At 39.9% G+C, this 22,863-nt stretch overlaps 1 protein-coding gene across 1 annotated transcript; it reads left to right on the forward strand.

Annotated features, from left to right (window-relative positions):
- Window positions 1-8,030: 8,030 nt before the first annotated feature.
- LOC139123721 (uncharacterized) lies at window positions 8,031-11,339 on the forward strand. Its single transcript, XM_070689877.1, has 3 exons — window positions 8,031-8,237; window positions 8,906-9,041; window positions 10,631-11,339. Exons 1-3 carry the CDS (start codon window positions 8,121-8,123, stop codon window positions 10,774-10,776), a joined length of 399 nt encoding a protein of 132 aa, XP_070545978.1. The 5' UTR covers window positions 8,031-8,120; the 3' UTR covers window positions 10,777-11,339.
- The last annotated feature ends 11,524 nt before the right edge of the window (window positions 11,340-22,863 follow it).

Raw genomic sequence — 22,863 nt, forward strand, 5'->3', positions numbered from 1 at the left:
TTAGAATAATCTGGAGACATGGCACATCGCAGTTTTATTTTAGCATTTTATATTTTACAAAAGATGTAAGAAGCAATGATTTTGTTGAAAATTCTGAAAAAAATATAGGAAGATTTGATCGCGAACACATTTTCACTTGGGGTCAACTAGCCCTGCGTACGATGCTGTGTGTTCCGCTACAGCTGACCGCCCCGCTCACCACAGCCCTGCAAAGACCCGTACGTTGGGTCGGTGACTTCAAATCCATTTTGGGACTTGACGTAAAAAGCCAAATTACTGCCGAAATTCAGCGTTCTTGGGCCCAAGTCGTATCCCAGCCTACCTCAGCTACTCGATCGCTTCCAAAAATGACAGTCTTTTATTCACTTCTCGTAAATAACCGTCGATGTCGGCAACTCTCTCGCTGGCCCTGCGTACGATGCTGTGTGTTAGCTGTAGCACATAGCATCGTACGCAGGGCTAGGGGTCAACATGGGGTCGCAGCCATGTTTGCCTCAAACTTATTTCTGTCTGCACTCAAAACTCTAAAATGTCGCATATGAACCTGAAAAATCGATGTAATTTTGTCAAACTTCGGCGAAATTTCAGCCTATAGACAAAATTTCATCTAGGTAAGGTAATCCGGCCACAGTCGCTCGAGAGCTATTCAGCTCTGGGACTATTCGCCCCATAGACGAGTATACAGAAGCGAGAAATACCTCGCTTCTGTATACTCGTCTATGGGGCGAATAGTCCCAGAGCTGAATAGCTCTCGAGCGACTGTGATCCGGCCAGCTGCCCATATGGCCGGGTGCATGAGATTGTTTTCAAGCGACGGCGGCAGACCGTACGGGGCTCTGGATGTGAACCTACCGCCGGTGTAGCTGTATAACTGTTGCGTTGTTTTTAATCACCACGGACGAAGTCCGAGGGACTTATAGGTTTGGTCATGTCCGTGCGTCCGTCCGTCCGTTCACGCCTAAAGTACCCAACCCCATACAGATGCACGTCGATTTGTTTCACAATGCTATCAAATTTAGCCGTGTTAGAGGACTTTTTAGTTTACACCTCCATAGACTCCCATGTATAAGGCAGTTCTCCATAGACTCGCATGTATGATGCCAAGAAAAATAAAAATTTAGTTTCTCATCGTATTCATATTGCCTAAAGGATGCAGTGACACAGTTTTTTTGTCCCCACGGATAAAGTCCAGGGGGCTTATAGATTGGCTCATATCCGTCAGTGAGTGCATCAGTGAGTCCATCGGTTCACGCAGATAACTCAGACATTTTGACAAAATATCATGTGACCTTGGTGACCTTTGACCTCAAATATACATTATTGTCCATGACTCAGTAACCACAAGTGCTAAACCTTTCATATTTGGTATGTTGGGACACCTTATGATGCCACATATTGTACTTCATTAATTATGTGCATATCTAATTATGAGCGAGCCAATAGAGCAAGAGGTCTGATTTCTGGTATATAGGGATAAGTTAACAGTATAATTTGTTTGACAAAACTTCACGTGACCTCAATGACCTTTGACCTCAAATATACATATTTGTCCACAACTCAGTAACCACAAGTGCTACACCCTTCATATTTGGTATGAAAGGACACCTTATGACACCATATATTGTACCTCATTAATTATGTGCATATCTTATTTTGAGCGAGCCAATAGAGCTAGAGGTCTGATTTTTGGTATATAGGAATAACTTAGCAATACAATTATTATGACAAAATGTGACGTGACCTCAATGACCTTTGACCTCAAATATATATATTTGTCCACAACTCAGTAACCACAAGTGCTACATCCTTCATATTTGGTATGATAAGACACCTTATGACACCACATATTGTACCTCATTAATTATGCGCATATATAATTTTGAGCGCGCCAATAGAGCTAGAGGTCTGATTTTTGGTATATAGGAATAACTTAGCAATACAATTATTTTGACAAAATGTCACGTGACCTCGATGACCTTTGACCTCAAATATATATATTTGTCCACAACTCAGTAACCACAAGTGCTACACCCTTCATAAATGGTATGATGGGACACCTTATGACACCACATATTGTACCTCATTAATTATGCGCATATCTAATTCTGAGCAAGCCAATAGAGCTGGATGTCCGATTTTTGGTATATAGGGATAACTATAGGGTAGAAATCTAAATATGCCCATCTAAATATTAGACATCTACCATCGAGAACAAAAGAAATTTGCTGTAATTTGAATATTTAAGGAGTTTAAGCAATTCCCGCTATAAATAAAGAACCCCTGCCTCAAATTCCACAAAAGTTGTTAGACATATTTTGCCGTTGTCATGCCATTGCTTCGTTTAATAACCAGTTAATCAAATGCCTCATTGACAGGAGGAAATTCAAGACCATATTTGAATAGTAGTATATATTGTCCTCAAAATTACTCTATCACTGTGACGGCCCAAGTACTCATTGCCTTCAGCAATACTGCCTTGTTATAGATAGAGTCGGCGGCGTGACTGCAGACACTCAGAAAGTACAGCGGAGCAAGGGGACGAGACCCGAACAAGGTCGAATGAGAGAGAAGAAAGTTCGGTGTAAGTGTGAATTGGATCCTACCTCAGCGGCTCAGGGCCAATCGTGCGCTACTGCGTTAGACGTCAACAATCTCTTCGTCCATTAAGTGGCTTTCCACAACTGCAGTCTAACATGCAGGTGTAAACTGCTTTGATAACACTCGCTTTTTGACTCAATCTTCCAGACGTGAAAAGTACAATCCAAGAGATAAAAAAATTAAAGCCCACAAGCAAATCTTTCGTAATCCTACGCACGATCATCATTATGAAAATTTTATTAAATTAAATTTTATTAAATATCTGAAAGGTATCGGTTTGCAAATATTAATGTTACTCCGCAATTTTATCCGTGTGTAAAGACAATTCTAAGAATGGTACATCAAACTAGGGTGTTTCATTTTTGTAAGCTTCTTCAAGATTCACTAGCCAGCTACAAACACAGTAATCCCGTATATATGCCACCTTAGGCATTTTCAACTGCACTGTCACTCAAATGGGCTTAAAACTACGGATATTGATTTTCCTAACGTCTGCCTTATAGTCGCTTTATTGTACCGCCGCTCATTTTTAATAACATTCCGAAATGACTTTCACCAAAAAAAAGTAATAAAGTGAGGGGGGAGGGGCAGCTGGACATTTGAAACCAAGTTTTAATATTCAAGCTGTTTTAATTTAGAGTCACAAGCCACTACGTCAATCATGCCTCTTTCACAGTGATCTATGGTATTGTAAACAAAGCCAAGTCAGTATACTGCACAAAACAACGAGTTCAAAATTTGAATGAGAAGATTTCCTAATGTTATAATATTAATTGAGATTTTCTTGTTTCCACCGTAGATTTAATGCTGCATATGAATCCGGGTATTTCCTGGTTCACACACATTTTTTTTATATTTGAAGAAGACAACTAGATTGGACGCAGGATATACTCGGTTGCTACAATATAAAATCCATTGCCCTTATTTGACCCTTGCTAAAAAATGGGATTTAGTATGCGTCGTGCTAGATATAGCTGTGACAGGTCCGCTTTATCGAGTAATCTGATCAGCGGGGCCTTGGTGAAAATTTCTTGGATTTCTAAGTATTCATATGTTATGAAAAGTCCGGCGACAATACTATTTTTTTCTGTCCGCAAATCGCGTTCTCAGGCACCGTACTCTCTATTTTTTTCATTAAACTTTGATCCCAAAATATTGATAGTTCACGGGCGTGCCTGTGTGCGAATGGATCGTGTCGCAGTCACTTGCCGACAAAAGTCACGCGACTCGATTGTCAGCAAACGCCCAAAAGCCCTACGCTGTTTACAGTAGCGATCAAAAGGCGTTTAGTTAGGCTAGTCGAATGACTGTGTCGTGAAGACTATAGAGTGATTGTCGCTTTATGTTTCAATCGCTCAAATTCCCGAAAATGTCAGGTAATAACATGGCTACCGTCACTACAACAATCCCTCACATTGCAGTCAACGATTAGATTGCTCTTGTATTGCATCAAAAATTCAATGTATATGGCAATTGATATCGTGATATTACCGAACCTTGTTATGGAATGCAACCAGTGGCAGAATTTGGGCAGTGAATCAGACAAGCAAGATGATTGTAAAACTGAAGAGGGCGTACTTTCTCAAACTTTCATTTTATCTTCACATGGACCCAAAACAGAGGGTCTATGAACAGAGTGAGGAAAAGTATGGCGAAAAAGAGAACAAGGAAATAAAAGCTCATAAACAAAACAAGGTTTTACAGCATCAGTCATTATTATATTGGAATTAGCAATTGTAGAGCCACTGTGATCTGATCGGCGGGGCCCACAGTGCAGGTTTCTTGGACTCCTAAATATGCATATGCTGCACAGGGCCGGCGACAATCTGATTCATTCTGTCCGCAACACGCGTTCTCATGCATGAAATCTGTTGACACCGAACACTCTACTTTCATTAATAACCAAGGGATTGCTAGTTCATGGTCATACTTAGCGAAGGCATTGTGTCACAGTATTGCAAACAAAAAATGCTCTTCAGCGAAATCCCTATGTATGTATGTTTACTGTAACGATCATACGGCGTTCACGTACAACCAGTCGAATTCCTTCGTTGCAGACACGTGATTGACGCTGTGTGTTTAATTCGATCAATTTCCCGACCATAATAAGTACAACATGACTAGTAGGTTCATTGCAATTATACTTAAACCTGCAGTCACAAAGTTTAGTCGTGCTAGATTGTTCTTGTATTGTATCAGCGACACAGGAAATTCAATTGATATTGTAATTGATATCGTGTAATAATCGTCGTCGCGTACCGAAAACAGAACTGTGCTCAAGTCGTGCAATTGCAAACACCGGTGCAATGTGGCAAGGAGCCAGATAAATAAATTAATTGTGATATGAAATTGTAGAGGGCGTAATTTATCAAATGTTCACGGCCACATTTTAACGTATCGTTCTCAACAGCGAGGTTGCATTAAACTAGAATATACAAAGAAAACTCTGTTGTTGTTGACTTTCTTGAAAAGGTATGTCTTTATGTCTTTCCTGAGACCATTGGAAAGTTCGAGGGCAGTAGTGATTCGTTCTGAGCAAGTACGCCGTCTAGAATGTTCTGTTTACATCCTCGACCATACAAATTACAATGAAGCTTTAGTCTGGTTTCTAGTCCCCATTTCTACCGCTGGCTGCGCTGCTCACGAAAATAGGGTCAGGTATGGGCTAACGTTTCAGTCAGAATTTTGACTGAATATTATGAGCACAGTCACCTGACAAGATCATGTGATCTGCATTTCTGTACAGTGCCGAGCTCGGAAATTAGATGACGAAACATCGAACATTGAAGTTGTTTGCACGGCTTCACTTTTAAGTCTCCGAATCTGTTCTTCTAATATTGTATTTAGTAGTGAAATTACGGTTATCGTCAATGATTTTTTTCACAAACGTGACCTGGTGACCATGGTGACCTTTGGCATATGCGACAATGACTCAAAAATAAATGATTTTTCGTTTTTCATTCAATGTCGGCATCGGAAACTGTGGAGGTGAAATGAGTCCATAGGCATACGAAATCTTAATTAGAAGGTAGCTGCAAGTTGGAAATAAATTCAACGCAATCACTGCACTCGTACTATTGACCAATGACAGCCATGCTTACAATATACCTGACCCTATTTTCGTCACGTTTAGCACCGCAGCTAGACTTGGTTCAAGTCTGTGATTTGTGAATGTTTGAGTGGAGTGAACGCAATGATTTGTATTCTGCTTTCATGTGAAACGCGCGCGTGAGTGGACGCGATGAGTAGGGTGAACGCGATGAGTGGAGTGAACGCTATACAGCGGAGTTTCACCCGGAATCACATCCGGCAGAAACTAACTCACTACTGCGCAGACTCAAACGTGACGCATTCAATCGCTGGGAAAACCTGGCGTGAGCTGCCAAATTCCGGATAGGTTTGTACGAAATAGGAGAGACACAAAAGAAACTATTATAAATGATTTATTTTTTAAAATTCACCGACTTGAACCAAGTCTACACCGCAGCCAGCGGTAGAAATAGGTCAGGGAACCTGACAATGAAACCTTATAGGACGATCGAAGGCCACATAGATTTTACAGAGGATTGGCAAGATTATTTTCAATACTGAAACACAAAAAAGTATTTATAAAAGTATTGGAATGTCTAGTCATGTTCATGGTAACTTTTGACTCCACTGAGAAAACAGTTTAAATTGAAGGAATCCAGAAACAAAAAGCAATCGATGTAAGATGATAGTCTGCCATGTGAACGTTTTTTCACTGTTTCAAAACACCGGATGAGAAAAGCAGGAATACGAGAAACTTCCTATCACGTGCGCACGAGAAACTATCTCGTTGCCACGAGATACTTTAACGTGCGCACCAGATAATACCACATGCGAACGAGATAATATTTTTTTTCCTCACAAAAATGCCCCTTATGGGATTTCATAGTTTCAGATTGTACTGTCAAAGTAAGATCTTTATAGACCATAGAAGGCGTTGTTGTACACTCGCGCCAAATGCAAATTGAATGACTGAGCAATGCTAATGTACTCATTACGAGCGTCAAATTCTTGAGACCTTCGTGTACATCCTTAGAGAAATTAAATTTTCATAAAATATGTATAGTAATAACAACTCGGAGATTTAACTTTTCTGAGAGTCTCACTTCGTCTTCCTTAGCTTTTATTAGGTAACTCGTGTTTTAAAAGTGTCTTTTCAGAACAGACAAGATGTACCAACTATATTTCATGGTATGTGGCGATACATTAATATAAAGTAATGTGAAGGATAGCACGGCACAGTAAGAGGTTCTTTGTCCGTCAATCACTCAGAAATTACTTAACTTGCATACATTTGATCGCCTTCGTTCATTTTCACATTTAATTTTGTACAATTCATTTATGTCTCATGTGAAATATAAGAACATTTCCGAAGACACCATGTTAATCCTTTGGGTGCTGTAATTATCCCGCTAAAATTTTGGAACAACTTTTATCAATTATTATGAATTGTTCTGAAATCTTGTAGGTAATTTCTGATCGAATGGACATCAAATTTTATTGGTTACACTTTTAAAATCAAACTTGGGCAACAATCTGAAAAAAATACTAGGTTACATTTCATAAAGGCGACAAAAACTTGATATGCGCTAAAGCTTAAAGTTGTTTACAATACTACAGACCTTGTAGAATTCTACTGATGTCGTGTTGCTGGTTGTCTGATGTTCGTTTATAGTTACTAACCGCCTTGCTTCTGTGACCAGTTTTTTTCACAAATCAGTTTTTCGTCAATACTGGCATCATACAGTCGTGTGGCTGCGGTGGCCCTCAAGGAGTGGTTTTGTGGATATCATTCAAGTCCAGCTTTCTTGCAAAGACGGGCGACAGTGAAATTCGGAGCATTTGGTCAGAAAATTTTATTCTCAAAAAACTACTCATCAGATAGCTTTGGTTGACATGTTCTTAGGCATGATCCGATGTGATATATTCAAAGTATGATGAAATCTTCAATTGTGTATTTTTGCAGCTTATTTTAGCCACTTTTTTCTGGCCTCTGCATTGAGCTATCAAAGATTTCCACCTTCCTCATCAACATGTGTAAAAATAGTTATTCTCTACATAAACACAGCGGAGCTATATCGGCCGCTAGTCGCTTGTTAATTTTGACTGTGATGTTTCAAATAAAGTTTTCGACTCCACACCGTCGAACTGCTTTCTTTATTACAACACAAGTCCATATCTCCTCTCGAACCGATGTACACACCACTGTAATTGCTTAACAAACATTGCAAACATTGCTAATCGGCTGTCCGTATCTGAGGATTAATTGATTGAGTAAACATCACAGCCGTCCCACATGCAGGATAATAAGAATTTATTGCTTGTATGATAATTCGATAATGTTTATATACGCTACAATTAATAATTCTCTCTCTCTCTCTCTCTCTCTCTCTCTCTCTCTCTCTCTCTCTCTCTCTCTCTCTCTCTCTCTCTCTCTCTCTCTCTCTCTCAGGTGCATACGCAACTACTATGAGATACGGGAAACGGAGTGTCATATGAAACAGTTCCGTGTGCTTCATGCTGCCACACCGGCTATTGTTCGCCAGATTAACAAAATCATGAAGGCCGAAAAGATTCCCTGTCTGTACATAGCAAAACCGTTGTACCCGCAGGTGAGTCATCTGTCGCATGTGATGACACATGCGCAGTTAGAAGCTTCAGCATCAGTAAGCTTGTCCATTTGTATCATGCCCATACCTTTATGCCAAGTTGCCTTCTCCTTCGCAATGATCACTTTATCATTGCATGCTTCAAGCGTTTTGTACTACCATGTGAGACTCTGGTGAACTGATACCATAGTTACGTACTATCCTTTATTCTGTTTACCGAACAGAATAAAGATGCGCATTATTTCAGCACTGGTAAATCAGCAGGCTTATGCAGCAGATGGGAAAACGAAACGGTGCTTAGAGCAAGATTATGCAGGCTTATGCAGCAGATGGGAAAACGAAACGGTGCTTAGAGCAAGGTTTTCCTAAGAAGATTCTGGGTAATATTTCGTTAATGTGCAAAAATTTCGCCAGCAGAGAATTTAATATTCCAGTAAAATGTTAGAAACCCTAACATTTCAGAAGCGGTACAATTAATCTAAATTGTACCAACTATGTGAATACATGTGAATACATAGCGACTCACTCGACCAGGATTACATTTGCGTGCTGTATACCATTTGCATGACAAGTATATAGACACATGTACATTCATCATCTATTTATGTTGTTTACAAGGGACATTTGCCAGTATGTAAGTGTTTCTATTTACCTATCTCTTTCCTAACAAGAGCATAGAAGAGTACCTCAGCGTTACCGATTTACGTGTTTTCACCATCCGGGATATAATTGCCATGGTTCCATCGTTGAAGGAATATGAGTTCGACAACTACGTGAAGTCCTTGGTCGAACAAGAAATGGCAGAAAGTGAGTAACATATGGAGGGAGGAACAATCAGTTCACTGGTTTACGATAGTTGCAATTGCAGATTGTGAGATACCATAGAATAGAAGAGAATGCGACTCGGAAACATATATTCGGACTCTAAAATTTTTGGACAGATGTGCCTCAGCCAAAAGCGGTGTCCAATATTGCTACAATACCCATTGCGGGGAGGGGGTGTCACTCCACCTGTCCGTTCTTAGATGGATTGTGTTTCAGTCATAACTTTAACACTTTTGGTGAGCATGCCATGGAAATTGGTTACTAACATCAGAATGGAAAAATCTAGATGTAGAGTTTGGCGGGTAAAGTCTGCATAATAACATGTAATTTGCATAATTAATGTTTTATATAATAAGAATCACTGACACAAATTTGATGCAATTTTAAGGCTATTAATTTGTTCAACGGTTATACCAAGTTAACTTTTTTCATATTTGACGGTGTATTCTATATGAGGCCATACATGTAAATTCAATTCACTGATTTTCTCTGGCATTTTAATGTTTGTCCGCCGAGAGATTAAATAGCTTGACATGCGGATCATTTGCTCAAACGTATAGTGTATGTATAAGATACCTTGGTTATACCTAGATTTCAATGTGCTAGTAGTATAATGATAACCATGTACTCCCTATTATCTCATTTGCATATTTCTGTACTTTTTGTGAATACGCCATGAAGTAACTCTGTATCTGCTGAATTTGATCCAACTTTTGAGATGCATTGGTTGCGCTTAGATTTGCCCAAAGTGTGATGGGTGTGACGTATTGTAATTCGCTTTTTTTCTATTCAGTGGATTTTTGTAATATTAGGCCATATTTCAAAGCTGAAACCACTAAAATTGAGTGCACTACTAGGGTGATTCTTATGATGTAAACATTAATTATGCAAATTACATGTTATTATGCAGACCCGCCACACTCTACATCTAGATTTTCCCATTCTAATGGTAGTAAACAATTTCCATGGCATGCTCACCAGAAGTTTTAAAGTTATGACTGTCATTAAACTGAAAGTTTTGTTTGTATAACATGGTCATTATAAGGCCATTTGCATATCTAATAACTCCTGTAACTTGGCTATGTATCAGAACTAAGTGAATTGAATTAGATCGGACTCATACTGTATATTAGTTAGATAAAGTTTAAGTCATGCTGCAAGTTTGACGGTTGCATCTCATTGTAATTAACCGATTTGCATATTTAATGACTGTAGGGATTTAGGCCATGTATCAAAACGAAATAACACTGAATTTGATCAGTCTTCATAGGTAAATTTGATATGTTCACTTTTGCTCGTGCTGAAAATGTAATGAGTATGCAGTGCTTGTAGTTAGTTATTTTAATTTCAAATGTTGATAGATATTCGGTATTTTTTGTTGTTGTCGTTGCTGCTTCACATAAGCTCTAAATCAAATCTCAACGAATGGTTTGGAATGTTCCCACATTTTGCTCAATTTTTTGAAAATAGATTTCTGAAAAACAGAATGATAAAAGTTCTCTATCTGGAAGATACACTACAGAAAAGTCGCATTATCGGTCTTTTCGAAATCCCCGATTTGTCATTTTCAGATGCCCCCTTGTTCTTCAGTTCAAGAACGTCAAACTGGTCATTCTACGTGGAATTTACAAGAGACATGCGCAAGAAGAAGACGGTCAGCGTCCGAGAGTTGCCGGGACTGCCCGAAGAGTTGTTAACACTTCGTGGTGCACTGTAGAGCGATTAATAATTGTTAATGATTCAAGAGCGGAGAGAAAAAATCGAAAGTGCAGTGTGTTATAGCATTTATAAGTTTAAGCCAGTTCAGTAAATAACGTTTACAACTTGAGGGTGAATGGGTGAGCGACAAATGACAATGTTTGAGAGTCCATAACCGAGTAGAAAAGTTGGTGTCTATGCGAGACGACCGCTGGTTATTGGTAGGGAGGACTCTTCCCCTTGGTAGGACCGTATTCAACAATGAAGACTTGGCATTAAACATTTGTCTTTAAACAAAAGATATTTTAATCTGGTACGAAATAAACTCTGGAAAAATTAATGTAATTATGAGTAATTTTTTTCCAAGCAGACTACCAATGCTTTGTAATTTCGAATACAGAAACTTAGAAATAACTGCATCCATATCTTGGTTACGAAGACGTACAAGGCAATTAAAACTTTGTAATATGTTGCATACTGTCGTGATGAATGTACGGCACTGCGATAAAACTCAAATTCTCCTCTTAATCCGGAGTTGAAAGTTTGGAATGTATGGTGTAATTGATAAACAAATTGTTCTTTGGGTCATTTGTGTTGGTGTGTGAATCGTATAGTAACTGCTGTTGGAAAGAGTATTTGTGTCAGTTGAGTGCTATGTAATATTTGAACAGATTATGTTGTACATACGTATTGCAGGAAGAGGGGAAGAGGCCTTTGCAACCGATGTGATGAAAAATTCTGTCGGCTGTAATTCACAGATGGTTTGTAGGTTAACTATAATAGTAAACAAACAGAAAATACGGTATTTTTCAATCGGGTTCGAATTCACAACGTACGGCACCCGGTCACCTAGCGGAGAAACCGCGGACTAAAGCGGTCGGCCAAATCGCCACTCTCTAAAATGAGTGGTTTAGTAGTCGAGCTTATAGTTGTTGCACTTTTCTGACTGATACCCCTCCACAAACTGTAGAGTTCACGAAACACACGCTCGTACGCTCACTATCACTGCCTGGAATAATCAGCACTGTCCTGCCCATTTTCATCAAAATTCGCAAATTGCGCGAAGAAACTGCAAAATGTTACACATAGCAACTTTTGTTCTGCAGAATCAGTTACTACATTCATGTTGTTGTGAATTACTGTTACCATTCAATATCATAAATTCTAACAATTACAGACGTGCAATTCATAAGTAAATTGATTTTATAAGAGTTATTTTACTACGTGTGTGACGGCTGTGGTGTTGACTTAATCAATTAATCCGCTGATACGGACAGCTGATTAACCAGTTGGCATTGTTTGCGGAGCAATTACAGAGATATCTACACAGGGTGGAGAGGATATAAGGACTTGAAGGCAATAAAGAAAGCAGTCAGACAGGTTTGGACTCGAAATCTTTTTTTGAAATATCACAGTCAAAATTAATAAAGTCAAATAAAGTAATAAACCGTTGCACAAAATACCCGTCCCTCCCCACCCCTCCCCCACCCAGGCGACTGACTGCTGTACCCCGTGATGTAGGATATGACCTTGAATGATTTAAGATCGGGCTAAATTTATGTTAGTTCAGTTCCAAGAGTCGATACATGGAGTTTATGTAATTGGGAAATGTACAACGACGAAGAGAGAGTTGTGCACCCAACTCGAGCGGGCGCACTATACAGAGACAGATTCAGCAATAAGTAGGGTGCTATCGACCTCGGAACGCCCTATCGTTTAGTATACAAATGTAATGATATTACGAAACTATTTACACCAATGAATGACTTGCAGTTTCTCGAACGAATTCCTTGTCACAAAGATAGTGAAATTTTGGAGGTAAAATCTTGTCGGTGCACAGTATCATCCTTGGGTAATTGTCATCAACGAGACACAGGTGTAGGCTTCAGATAAAAATGACGAGGCTCGCTATAATGTTCGTAACGCGTACGCCGAAGCAAGGTCCCGCCATCACTGGCGAACGGACTAAGTCAAAAGCCAGACCACCGCGGACAAACTTCACAGACATACGAACGTTCAATATTGCAAAATAAACTTGCATATTTTGCTTTAAAAGTTGGAGGAAAAGACGCCACAGCAAAGAGAGCTTTTCCTGCACTGTTAAACTAAAATCTAAAGTCAGAGAGAAGTAAGACGTCGCTTGGGGGCGCAATTACGAACAAAGACGTCAAGCAACAATGCGAACCGTGGCAACGCCCCTTCGGATTGCAGACACCAAATAAATTTGCTTAGTCAACGCTCAAAGGTTAGAGCATGGAGCACTGAGGTAACAAATAACTCCATACACGGTCCTCAGTAATTTACGGTGCCATATATCATCCGCAGATCTTTGTCAAAAGTCCCGATAGGCACACACTGTGGGTGTAAACAACAATGAACAACAAACACGCAAATAATTAAAACAGAACTAAATTAAAGGGAAAATTATAACAAATAAGTAAACAAACAACAGGTAATAATTTAATTAACAAACACTTCGTCTGCGAAAAACACGACAAACATTTTCGGCTATTGCGAGACTTCCAGCCACCGAACTAATCACAATACTGCTATAGCCCTGTGGCAGACAGTCGATATAATTTGTTTGTATTTGTTTGTTCTTTTGTTTGTTTAACTTTTGTTTGCTAGTTTGTTATGTAGTCTTAGCCTCGTATGTTTCGATGACATCATTTGATCCATGCCCTGATCATGGAGGTAGAACGAAATCTTTATGTTTTGACTACGGAGGTAGCACACAGACTGACACTGTCTATAAAATGCTCAAACGAAGAGGGGTAGTAGATTGACCTTTTTGGATAAGTACTTGCCCACACGATATAACAGTGACAACTTTTTGCCTTGTACATGGAGCTAGAGTCCGTTTCTAGCTCTATGCCTTGTAAAAACAAATCTGAAAGACAGACGTAGGACGCCCACGACCTTTGTAGTGACAAATGCTCTCTCTCTCTCTCTCTCTCTCTCTCTCTCTCTCTCTCTCTCTCTCTGAGAGCCACGAACACCCACGCACGGTAACGTTTGGGCAACACAATTAGGTGTGACTCGTGTGTCGCTGGTTTACAATCCGACTTCCAGCGAGTATAGACCCTTGAGCGCTTGTTAGGAGCTCACTAAATTCCATGTACTGAATTGGTTGCTATGCTACCGTATCGTCACCCGATATAGGCTGACTTTCATGTGAGTCTGCGGTGATCTCTTTAATTTTTGTAACCTAAGCTGCGGTAGATCGTGATCATAGCAGTATGAAATCACGTCGGTATCAACGCTCATGATGTAAAACACGCCTTTATTTTTTACAGCGAATTCTTTTATTGAAGTGTTTTTGACATGAATAAGCGGTTAGGCGAGTCTACGGTGACACAAACAACGCGGTAGTTGTTCATAAACCAGGTGCTTGTAGTATGGAGGTACCTATATACTTAGGTACATAGCGGAGTCACGGACTACGTGAACGCATGACATCGAATACTAATCCACACATAGACTTGGTTCAAGTCGGTGAATTTTAAAAAATGAAATCACTTATAATAGTTTCTCTTGTGTCTCTCCTATTTCGTACAAACCTATTTGGAATTGGGTAGCCCAGGCCATGTTTTCCCAGCGATTGAATGCGTTACCTTTGAGTCTGCGCAGTATAGTGAGTTAGTTTCTGCCGGATTCCGGGTGAAACTCCCCTCTATAGCGTTCACCCGACTCACCGCGTCCACTCCACTCTCGCGCGCGTTTCACATGAAAGCAAAATACATATTATTGCGTTCACTCCACTCAAACATTAACAAATCACAGACTTGAACCAAGTCTAATCAACACACAGCATGAAAAAGAAAAAGAAAACATGGGGAAAAACGTTGCTTGTAATTACTTAATGGCGACTGTTGTGGTCATTTCAAAGACAAGTTCAAATACTTCTATAAGGAAACTATTCAAGGGGTAGCGAACAGGATTTTCGAAGGAAAAGGGGTGTTCACGAGTGATTCCTTGACGGCTGGGAATGCATTTTTTCTGTCGAGGAACAAACAGTGGGCAGTTTTCTTCGAGGCATGCGGGCATTCGCCACTCGTTTGCTACACGAACAACTTGAATATGTTTAGTTGTTGTGCAAAAAGCATGAGTCACTGATGTTTCTTGTCGACGAGGAAGGTAGATTATGAGGTCAAGGAACTTTAGCGGGAATTAGGGCTGTACTCTTATTCTATTTAGAGAGGGGGTGTGGGGAAGACTAATCAGTGTGAGAGGGACTTTGAGTGCGGGATCGACAAGCAGCTGCTTAAATCTTCATTTTCTTTATTAAATTTTAATTTGATGGAAAAATAGAAAACGAAGGATCCCCAAAAACAACGTTTGAATGGCATAACACATGTTAAAGAAAACTGGCTACATTTTCTCAAAGTCGGTCGCTTGACTGCCCCCGCTGTTCTATGTTAATTATATATCTATGCTTGATAGTTCTCCGGGGTCTGCATTTCTTCTTATAATTTTGGAGCAAGGACACCCCTTTTCTTGAAATGACATGGCCCAACTATTCAGAGCTCTACATTGCCAAGTATGTGATGTGTTTTAGACACGTTAACACTTATCACTTTGTATGGCAATCACTTCTTATTACAACAGTATTTTCTAAGATCAAAAATGGTTCAAAAGGTTTTCTAGTAACAGAAACGACGATTTCACTATCAATTGTTCTGGAGTTGACCTTTTTGACCTTTCAGGTTGAGCGAGATTAACCAAGTAGGTTACTGATATACCATCGTTCTTGGCGCTGTTTGCAAACGTCTACGCTGCAGGAAGGAGGAAATGTATAGCCTGTTGGTCTTGAGCAGACACCAGATGGCGTTTTTTCGCACCGTGTGAGACTGTGAATTATATTTTAGGTTGTGCATTTAATTATAAATTGTCGTGAGAATGTATGTGATTGTGTTGAATCACAGTCCCTTCACAACTAAACGTTTCTTGACTGCATAATGATTCTAATGTATAAGATTATAACGCCTCGCCTATCCACATTTCCTCAACATGTAGTTTGTCTGTTTGTCTGTAAAGGTTTTTACTACGAAGAGAGCCAAAATATTCAGTTTTTGAGTGAAAAATTGCTTTGAACGAGTGAATTATAACACGGTCTGAAATCTACATCACCCAAAAATCAATACACATAGAGACTGTATGCGTGATAGAGTGCTCGCTCCCATTCCTAATGCAAGCATGTTTAGCCGAACTCGTCATGTCTCACAAGTTAGGCAGAATATCTTCCGCTCCACCATCGGCGACAGAATGAACGAGGCAAGTTAGGCAAACATGTATCTTGCTTCATTTCTCAGTAATAATATTTGCGTTGCTGAACAACGATGAAGTGCACCTGTTAAAACGCGCCCAGAATTGTTAGTCCACTTTACAATGTTCTTGCATCGCATGGCATTGCATTCTCTGATAAACCCGACTGAATAAACAAACAAACAAACAAACAAAATAAATTAGTAGATAAGTAGAAAATATCGTTTACTATTTACTATTTTTCTCTTCAAAATTTTGCCGTAAAACAATTGTAACATGTGTTCAACTTGTGTGAAGGCACAATATTGCTTTCACGGGCGTCAAGATATCGTCAGCGGCATTTCCTCCGATGAAAGCCACGATTTTCAAGCCACCAATCATAATGAGGTTTTGATTGTCTCTCTTGTTGTAATACAATACTAACATTACTATACGGTTATTCACAAAATACGGCCCTGTATGGACTCGGGCTCAGTGAGTGACGTATTGGACGAGCCGAAGGCGAGTCCAATACGTCACTCACTGAGCCCGAGTCCATACAGGGCCGTATTTTGTGTATAACCCTATTATTATACACCTCCCTCCATTAATCGTCCGTATAAACTAATTCTATGGTAAATTTTGAGGGATGCGGCACGCGCGATATGAGTGGAAAGCGCGCGATCTACTGCTCCGTAGTACAAGTCCCTTGCGTTGGCACGAAGCCAATTAATTTTCAGTGCAGTACAAGCAAACTTCGCTGAATGTTTTCAATTTAATTAGTTTTTTAAAATAAAAATCAATCGCATTTAGACTCAGTTTTGTGTTTTAGCGTGTTTTAAACCTTATACTACGATTACATTTTGGCGGTTGTTGTTATTATGTCTATAACTCACCGTAAAATAGTTTGTTTACATCTGATAATCGCTAGGTCAAAGGTCAAACAGGCGCGTCGCGCGTCTCCCGTATTCGGGACTCCGCGTACTATACAAAATACGGAAAGTTATTGGACGGTCAAACTCCCATAGGTTACGGCAGTAGGTGTATATATGATTATTACTCGCTAAAACGTATTTTACTGTGATATTCGACCGAATGTTTTAAAAGTCAACGATTATAATTTCCCCCGCGCAATCAGTGAACTTTTGCAAAATCTGCACGCTAGCCCAGTCTCTTAACTTTACCAGAAATTCGAGTTAAAAGTACGTGTGTGCCTCATTTTGTGCTAAAGCACGTCCCAATTTGACTCGAGCATGTTTGATGTCAAAGGTCACGTGTGGTAGACTGCCCATATTTACCGAGTAACTTAGACTTGCTTCAGGTATGGGGGCATAAGTATCAAAACATAATAAATTGAAGGACTAAACATCAGCAGACCGACGCGCTAATAGTAGGCTGTTCGCAGATCGTGAGGTGAACGCCTTGGCCAGCCAGTAATGCAGCTGCCGAGACAATCCAGGCGACCGGGGCAAGTCTACCAGTAAACTCTTGAGAGGCAGTGTAATGGCAGGCGTTCCGTCGTATGTCGTACAAAGGGCACTGTGAATCCATTAATAATATTTGACAGGACTGTGTATGTCTTATCGTACCCACCATAGCGGCACAAAGAGTGTTGCTCTATAGAAGAAAGCTAACAAACAGTGTATTTTATACGTACCTGGACAATACCGGCCGAAGGCGATATGCAATCTTATGCAGTCACACGAAGCACTCTTTTTTATACAGTCTGGTCTGCCCGATAAGAATTGATGGCATATAAATCTAAACGTGGTTGTTTTTCAAGTAAACGACAATCCTCAGAGCTTGACCATTAGACCCTAGGTTGTTCTGAATGATAAATGGAATACACTGAATTTCATTTTAAGCCTGGATGGTGTACATTTCTTTAGAAAACAGCGCAGTTATGTCTAGTTCAGCATTTCTTATCTCGAAAATTTAAACAATTTCGACTATCCCTCTGAATGTGTATAGGCTGACGTAGCGCAGCGACAGGTGTGCCTGAGTGAAGTCCCTTGAACTGTGATTCGTGTCACTTTATTAACAGTCTGTTCAACAGTACACTGAGTCTCGCTGGATGTTTTTCCTGTAGAGATCAAGTCAACAGAAGGAGGTTTGTTCATGCAGTCTAAGCTATCCTTGACGTCCGTGTTTCAACTTGAAAGACCCGAACCGTTATTGAACCTATTCCATCAGCTGTTATAAGTAAGAACCATGTCCAACAAGACTTGCCGGGAAACATGCATGACGGGAGCATAGACACTCCAAACACGACGGGAATGAACAAATCTGTCACTAACATTTACACAACTGGTTCCGCGACCAGAAAATTTTTCAATAAGTACAACAGGGAGTGATACTGATCATTAAAATCCGTAACATTTGACGATAATTAATTGCTCTGTAAGTAAAAATAGGAAACATAAGTAAATGGATACGCTGCATTTTTTAAATGTGCTTGTTTTAATCCAAGCGAGCCATGATATCCAACCGTTAGGCAGAAAGGACATTGGCTACAGTAACTCATCTGTCTCTCAAGTGTTAACTAGCGGGTATGACAAGAGTGTGATGTAACCATGGTCCCTTCAGAAAGCTGTCTGTCCAGAGTGTGCAGTTAGGCCAAAAAGACATCGGCTATTGGCTGTCGTAACTAGTACTACAATGGTGTGTAGTTAGGTAGAAAAGATATTGTCTATATATTGTAACTCAACTGTCTGTCCAGTGTATGCAGTTAGGTAGAAAATGCATTATTTGCTCCCATAATTCGTGTATCTGGCAACTGCTGTGTAGTTAGGTAGAAAATACATTGACTAAAGTTAACTGGCAGGTATGAAGAGAATGTGTAGTTAGGCAGGAAAGCTATTGCTACCATAACCAACACATCTTGCAAGAGCCGTGCAGTTAGGCAGAAAAGACGATGGCTACCAAAGCTCACACGTCTGGAAACTGCTGTGTAGTTAGGTAGAAAATATATTGGCTACCGTTAACAGGCAGGTATGACGAGAATGTGCAGTTAGGCAGGAAAGCCATTGCTACCATAACCAACACATCTTACAAGAGCCGTCGTTAGGCAGAAAAGACAGTGGCTACCAAAGCTCACACGTCTGGAAACTGCTGTGTAGTTAGGTAGAAAAGACAGTGGCTACCCTTAACAGGCAGGTATGACAAGAGTGTGTATTTAGGCAGAAAAGACATTGGTCACTCTAACACGGTCCGGTCCTTCTACAAAACCTGTCCGTCCAGAGAGTGCAGCTAGGCCAAAAAGACATTGGCTATTCGCTTCCGTAACTAACAGGTATTACAGGAGTGCATAGTTGGACAGAAAATACATTGACTATTGTAACTCACCAGTGTAGTTAGGCAGAAAATACATTATTTGCTACCATAATTAATATGTCTGGCAACTGCTGTGTAGTTAGGTGGAAAAGATATGGCCAGCGTTAACTGGCAGGTATGACGAGAATATTTAGTTAAGCAGAAAAGACATTTGCTATCATAACAAACACGTAGAGCTCTTTTTTAGCTCCATGCTGTGACGCGAACGTTAGGTGGAGAAGAAATACCCTCTATGCGACTTGCGCGGGTAGTTTTCACTGAGGTTTTAAGGTCAAAGAACTTTTGCAACAGCGTGCGTGTGTCTAGCCGGGGACCTTGCACAGAACCTATGACTCCTTCACCTGAGCGCGATCGATAGACGCTACAGTATAGCACACCACTGCAAGATCACAGTTTGCCGTGGACCTTGGTAGCACGACATGTACGAAAGAGAATGAATGAACGCCTTCCTAGAAATCAGTTTTTGGACCCCATTTTATACAAATGGCTGTCAAGTATGCCTGTACAGCGGTTTAATATGCCAGGCCTGGCATATTAAACCGCTGTACAAGACCCTGTCCCCCTTTTTATTTATGAAGGAAAAGTTGTATCGGCGCTCAGATTCGTTGACCTGATGAAGCAAAAGAGAGGTTAAAGGTATACTGTCACCTGTTACAATTTTGCCACAGTTACCATGGAAAGAGAAAATCTAACCAATCACAGATTTTAAGCGGGTGGTCGCTTTTTAAAAACAGCGCCCTCACATGGGCATTTTGAATACCAAGGAATGCCCCTTTGACCTTATATGGGCACATGTAGATTACAGGTGACTGTATACCTTTGAGATGCATCCGTAGCGAGAACGCAACTTAGAGTGGCTACGCGTTCCGTACGCGTAACGCTCTCCACAGATTCCGATTGGGACTAAATTGGCCCGTCGCCTGTGTCTTTTACCGGCGGTAGTAACTGGCTGCAGCCGTCACATGTCCGTATGTCACTGCGTTCACCTTACGATCTACACAACAGTCTACCACTTATGCGACAGTCTACTGAAGATTATTTCTTCAATTTGCTCTGTTTTGATTTTTATATGCCCATAGACTTGAAGCAAATCTTGAATAAGGTGTGGCGACTCACACACAGTCGCATTGTCTAAAAATTTTGCTGTGATATCAGATTAATAGAATAAAAACTTGAAATACCGAAATTATAATTTGTGTCTGAACAACTGTTCACAGCCATGGAGGTAAAATAAATGACAATGTTGATTTTAATCTTGCCTAAATGTTATAGACAGTGTGCTTATGACGTCTGCCGCGATTCCACTGCAGGAGCCGGTACCTTTGTTTTGTTCAGTGCAACTTTGTTGTCAGGCCAAAGAAAAAACATTTTGCTGTTCCGATAACCCGACCTACCCCTATTTTTTACCTGCCGACCCTAAACCTTTTAGAGCTACGAAATCACAAAAGTAACAAAAGAAAGGAAAAACACATAACGTTAAATCACGCGTTCGTTACTTGGCATTTGATAATTGCTTAAACGAGGACGTCTTATATATTTTATTCCTTTCATATGTATGATACGTGTTTCTTGAAATGTTGTGGCCAGTGTTTGATAGCCCTGAACCCCTGAAAAATGCATATTTAAAAATAAAATATTTTTGAAAGAAATCCCTGCCGACCTACCACCTTAATTTTTGAAAACCATGTTATTGGAACAGCACAATTTAATTTTTTAGCCTTGCGTGAAATATCTCAAAATCAGACGGTGATCGATAAAACCAAGAGCACCACTACAAAAAGGAATGTCAGTATTGAACAACAAGTCAATGGCGAAGCGAGTGTAAAAATCGCTTTCGGAAAAGGTGTACATGAAAAGTGGCGGTTTCACTTAGGAAACAACTGCCAAACGACAAGAGAACGTGTGACGTCATTAGCTGTGAAAACGAAGCTATCAGTGGCGGTGTATCGACGGTGCGTCTATGCCGTCATCATAAGGTCAACCCACGGTCCCTCCACAAGAAACCGTGCGTGCACCGCACCAGCAGTGCTTGTATCGATCGCGCTCGGGTCAGAGGTCATCACCACTGTCTCGACTGCAGAAATAATTTTCGTTCGTGTTGTGAATATATGTCTCACCCAGAAAGCCTTTAGTAATTACAGGGAGGTTGACCGGGCCATTGGGGAGGGTCACTTTTAGAAAACTGTCCAAGGGGAGGGTCACTTTTTATAAACCTATCTTAGGGGAGGGTCACTTTTGACAGAAAATGGTTTTAAAGATAATTTTATGGCCAAACCTTTGATTGTCCATTTAATATTCTTGATAGGAAATTGCCGACAAAATACATCTATTCTTTTAAATACATACACATTATCGACAATCTTCACAAGGAACGACGATGCATTGGTATCCTACATTAAACACCTTGAACAATTCAAACTGATGAAAGACAAGATTCAAAAACACATGGGACAGATGGCAAAGTGTATATCAATTATCAGGTGTCTACTCATGCACAGATATTGTTATGTTAGTTTTATGTTTTATATTGGCAAAAAATTGATCATAGTTCTTTCATAGACTACCATGAATATTAAAACAAGTTAAATCAACATTTCGATGAAATTCCAAAATATAATTTCTTGCACACATTTCCATTTGCAACCACCCTAGTCGAATTAAGTACATAAATATGAATAATCAAGAGTACATAAATAACCAGATTACCTACTTTTGTATTGGAAAAAAAAATATTCATAGTTTCCTACCATGAATCAAGATTTCAGTGAAATTCCAAAATCCAATTTTTTGCACACACAGCCATTTCTAACCCCCTTTAGTCGACTCAAATACATTGATATGAATAATCAAGCATACATAAATACACAGATTTACCCTTTTCTGTATTGGAAAAAATTATTCATAGTTTCCTACCATGTAATAAGTGAATCAAGATTTCAATGAAATTCAAAAATCCAATTTTTTGCACACACAGCCATTTCTAACCCCCTTAGGCAAATCAAATACATTGATATGAATAACAAGCATACATAAATACACAGATTTACCTTTTTTTGTGTTGGAAAAAATTATTCATAGTTTCATCAAAGGGCAATTGGAAGCTGGGGCGAGCTCGTAAAATTAAAACCTGCAGAAGGGATCACCAAGCGAGGTCAACCTTCCAAACCATACAATGTAACAATATTTCCTTTGTGTAGGTGCGTTTGCTTTGTTCGATGCATACATTGTATCATTTTTTCGTACCTAAAATATCTCAAAATCAGACGGCGATCGACGATGTCTGTCTGGCATGTCTGATCATCAAGTCTGTGGCGAAGCAAGCGTACATAAACGCGGTAGGCAACGCAGTCAGGCGACGCGACTGGTTACAGTTACACGAGACAACTGGTTCGGCAACTTGTCGCTAGTTCAGTCCCTCAAAAGATCATGGTGCGCATGCTTGAAGAGTGGACTGTGTTTCGTGGCGACCCATTATCAAAACTTTCAAACCGCAATATGACTCGACCAAAAAATAGTGATATTTCAAATT

Source organism: Ptychodera flava (assembly GCF_041260155.1).
Source record: "Ptychodera flava strain L36383 chromosome 23 unlocalized genomic scaffold, AS_Pfla_20210202 Scaffold_23__1_contigs__length_28996876_pilon, whole genome shotgun sequence".
In the NCBI taxonomy this organism is placed as follows: Eukaryota; Metazoa; Hemichordata; class Enteropneusta; family Ptychoderidae; genus Ptychodera; species Ptychodera flava.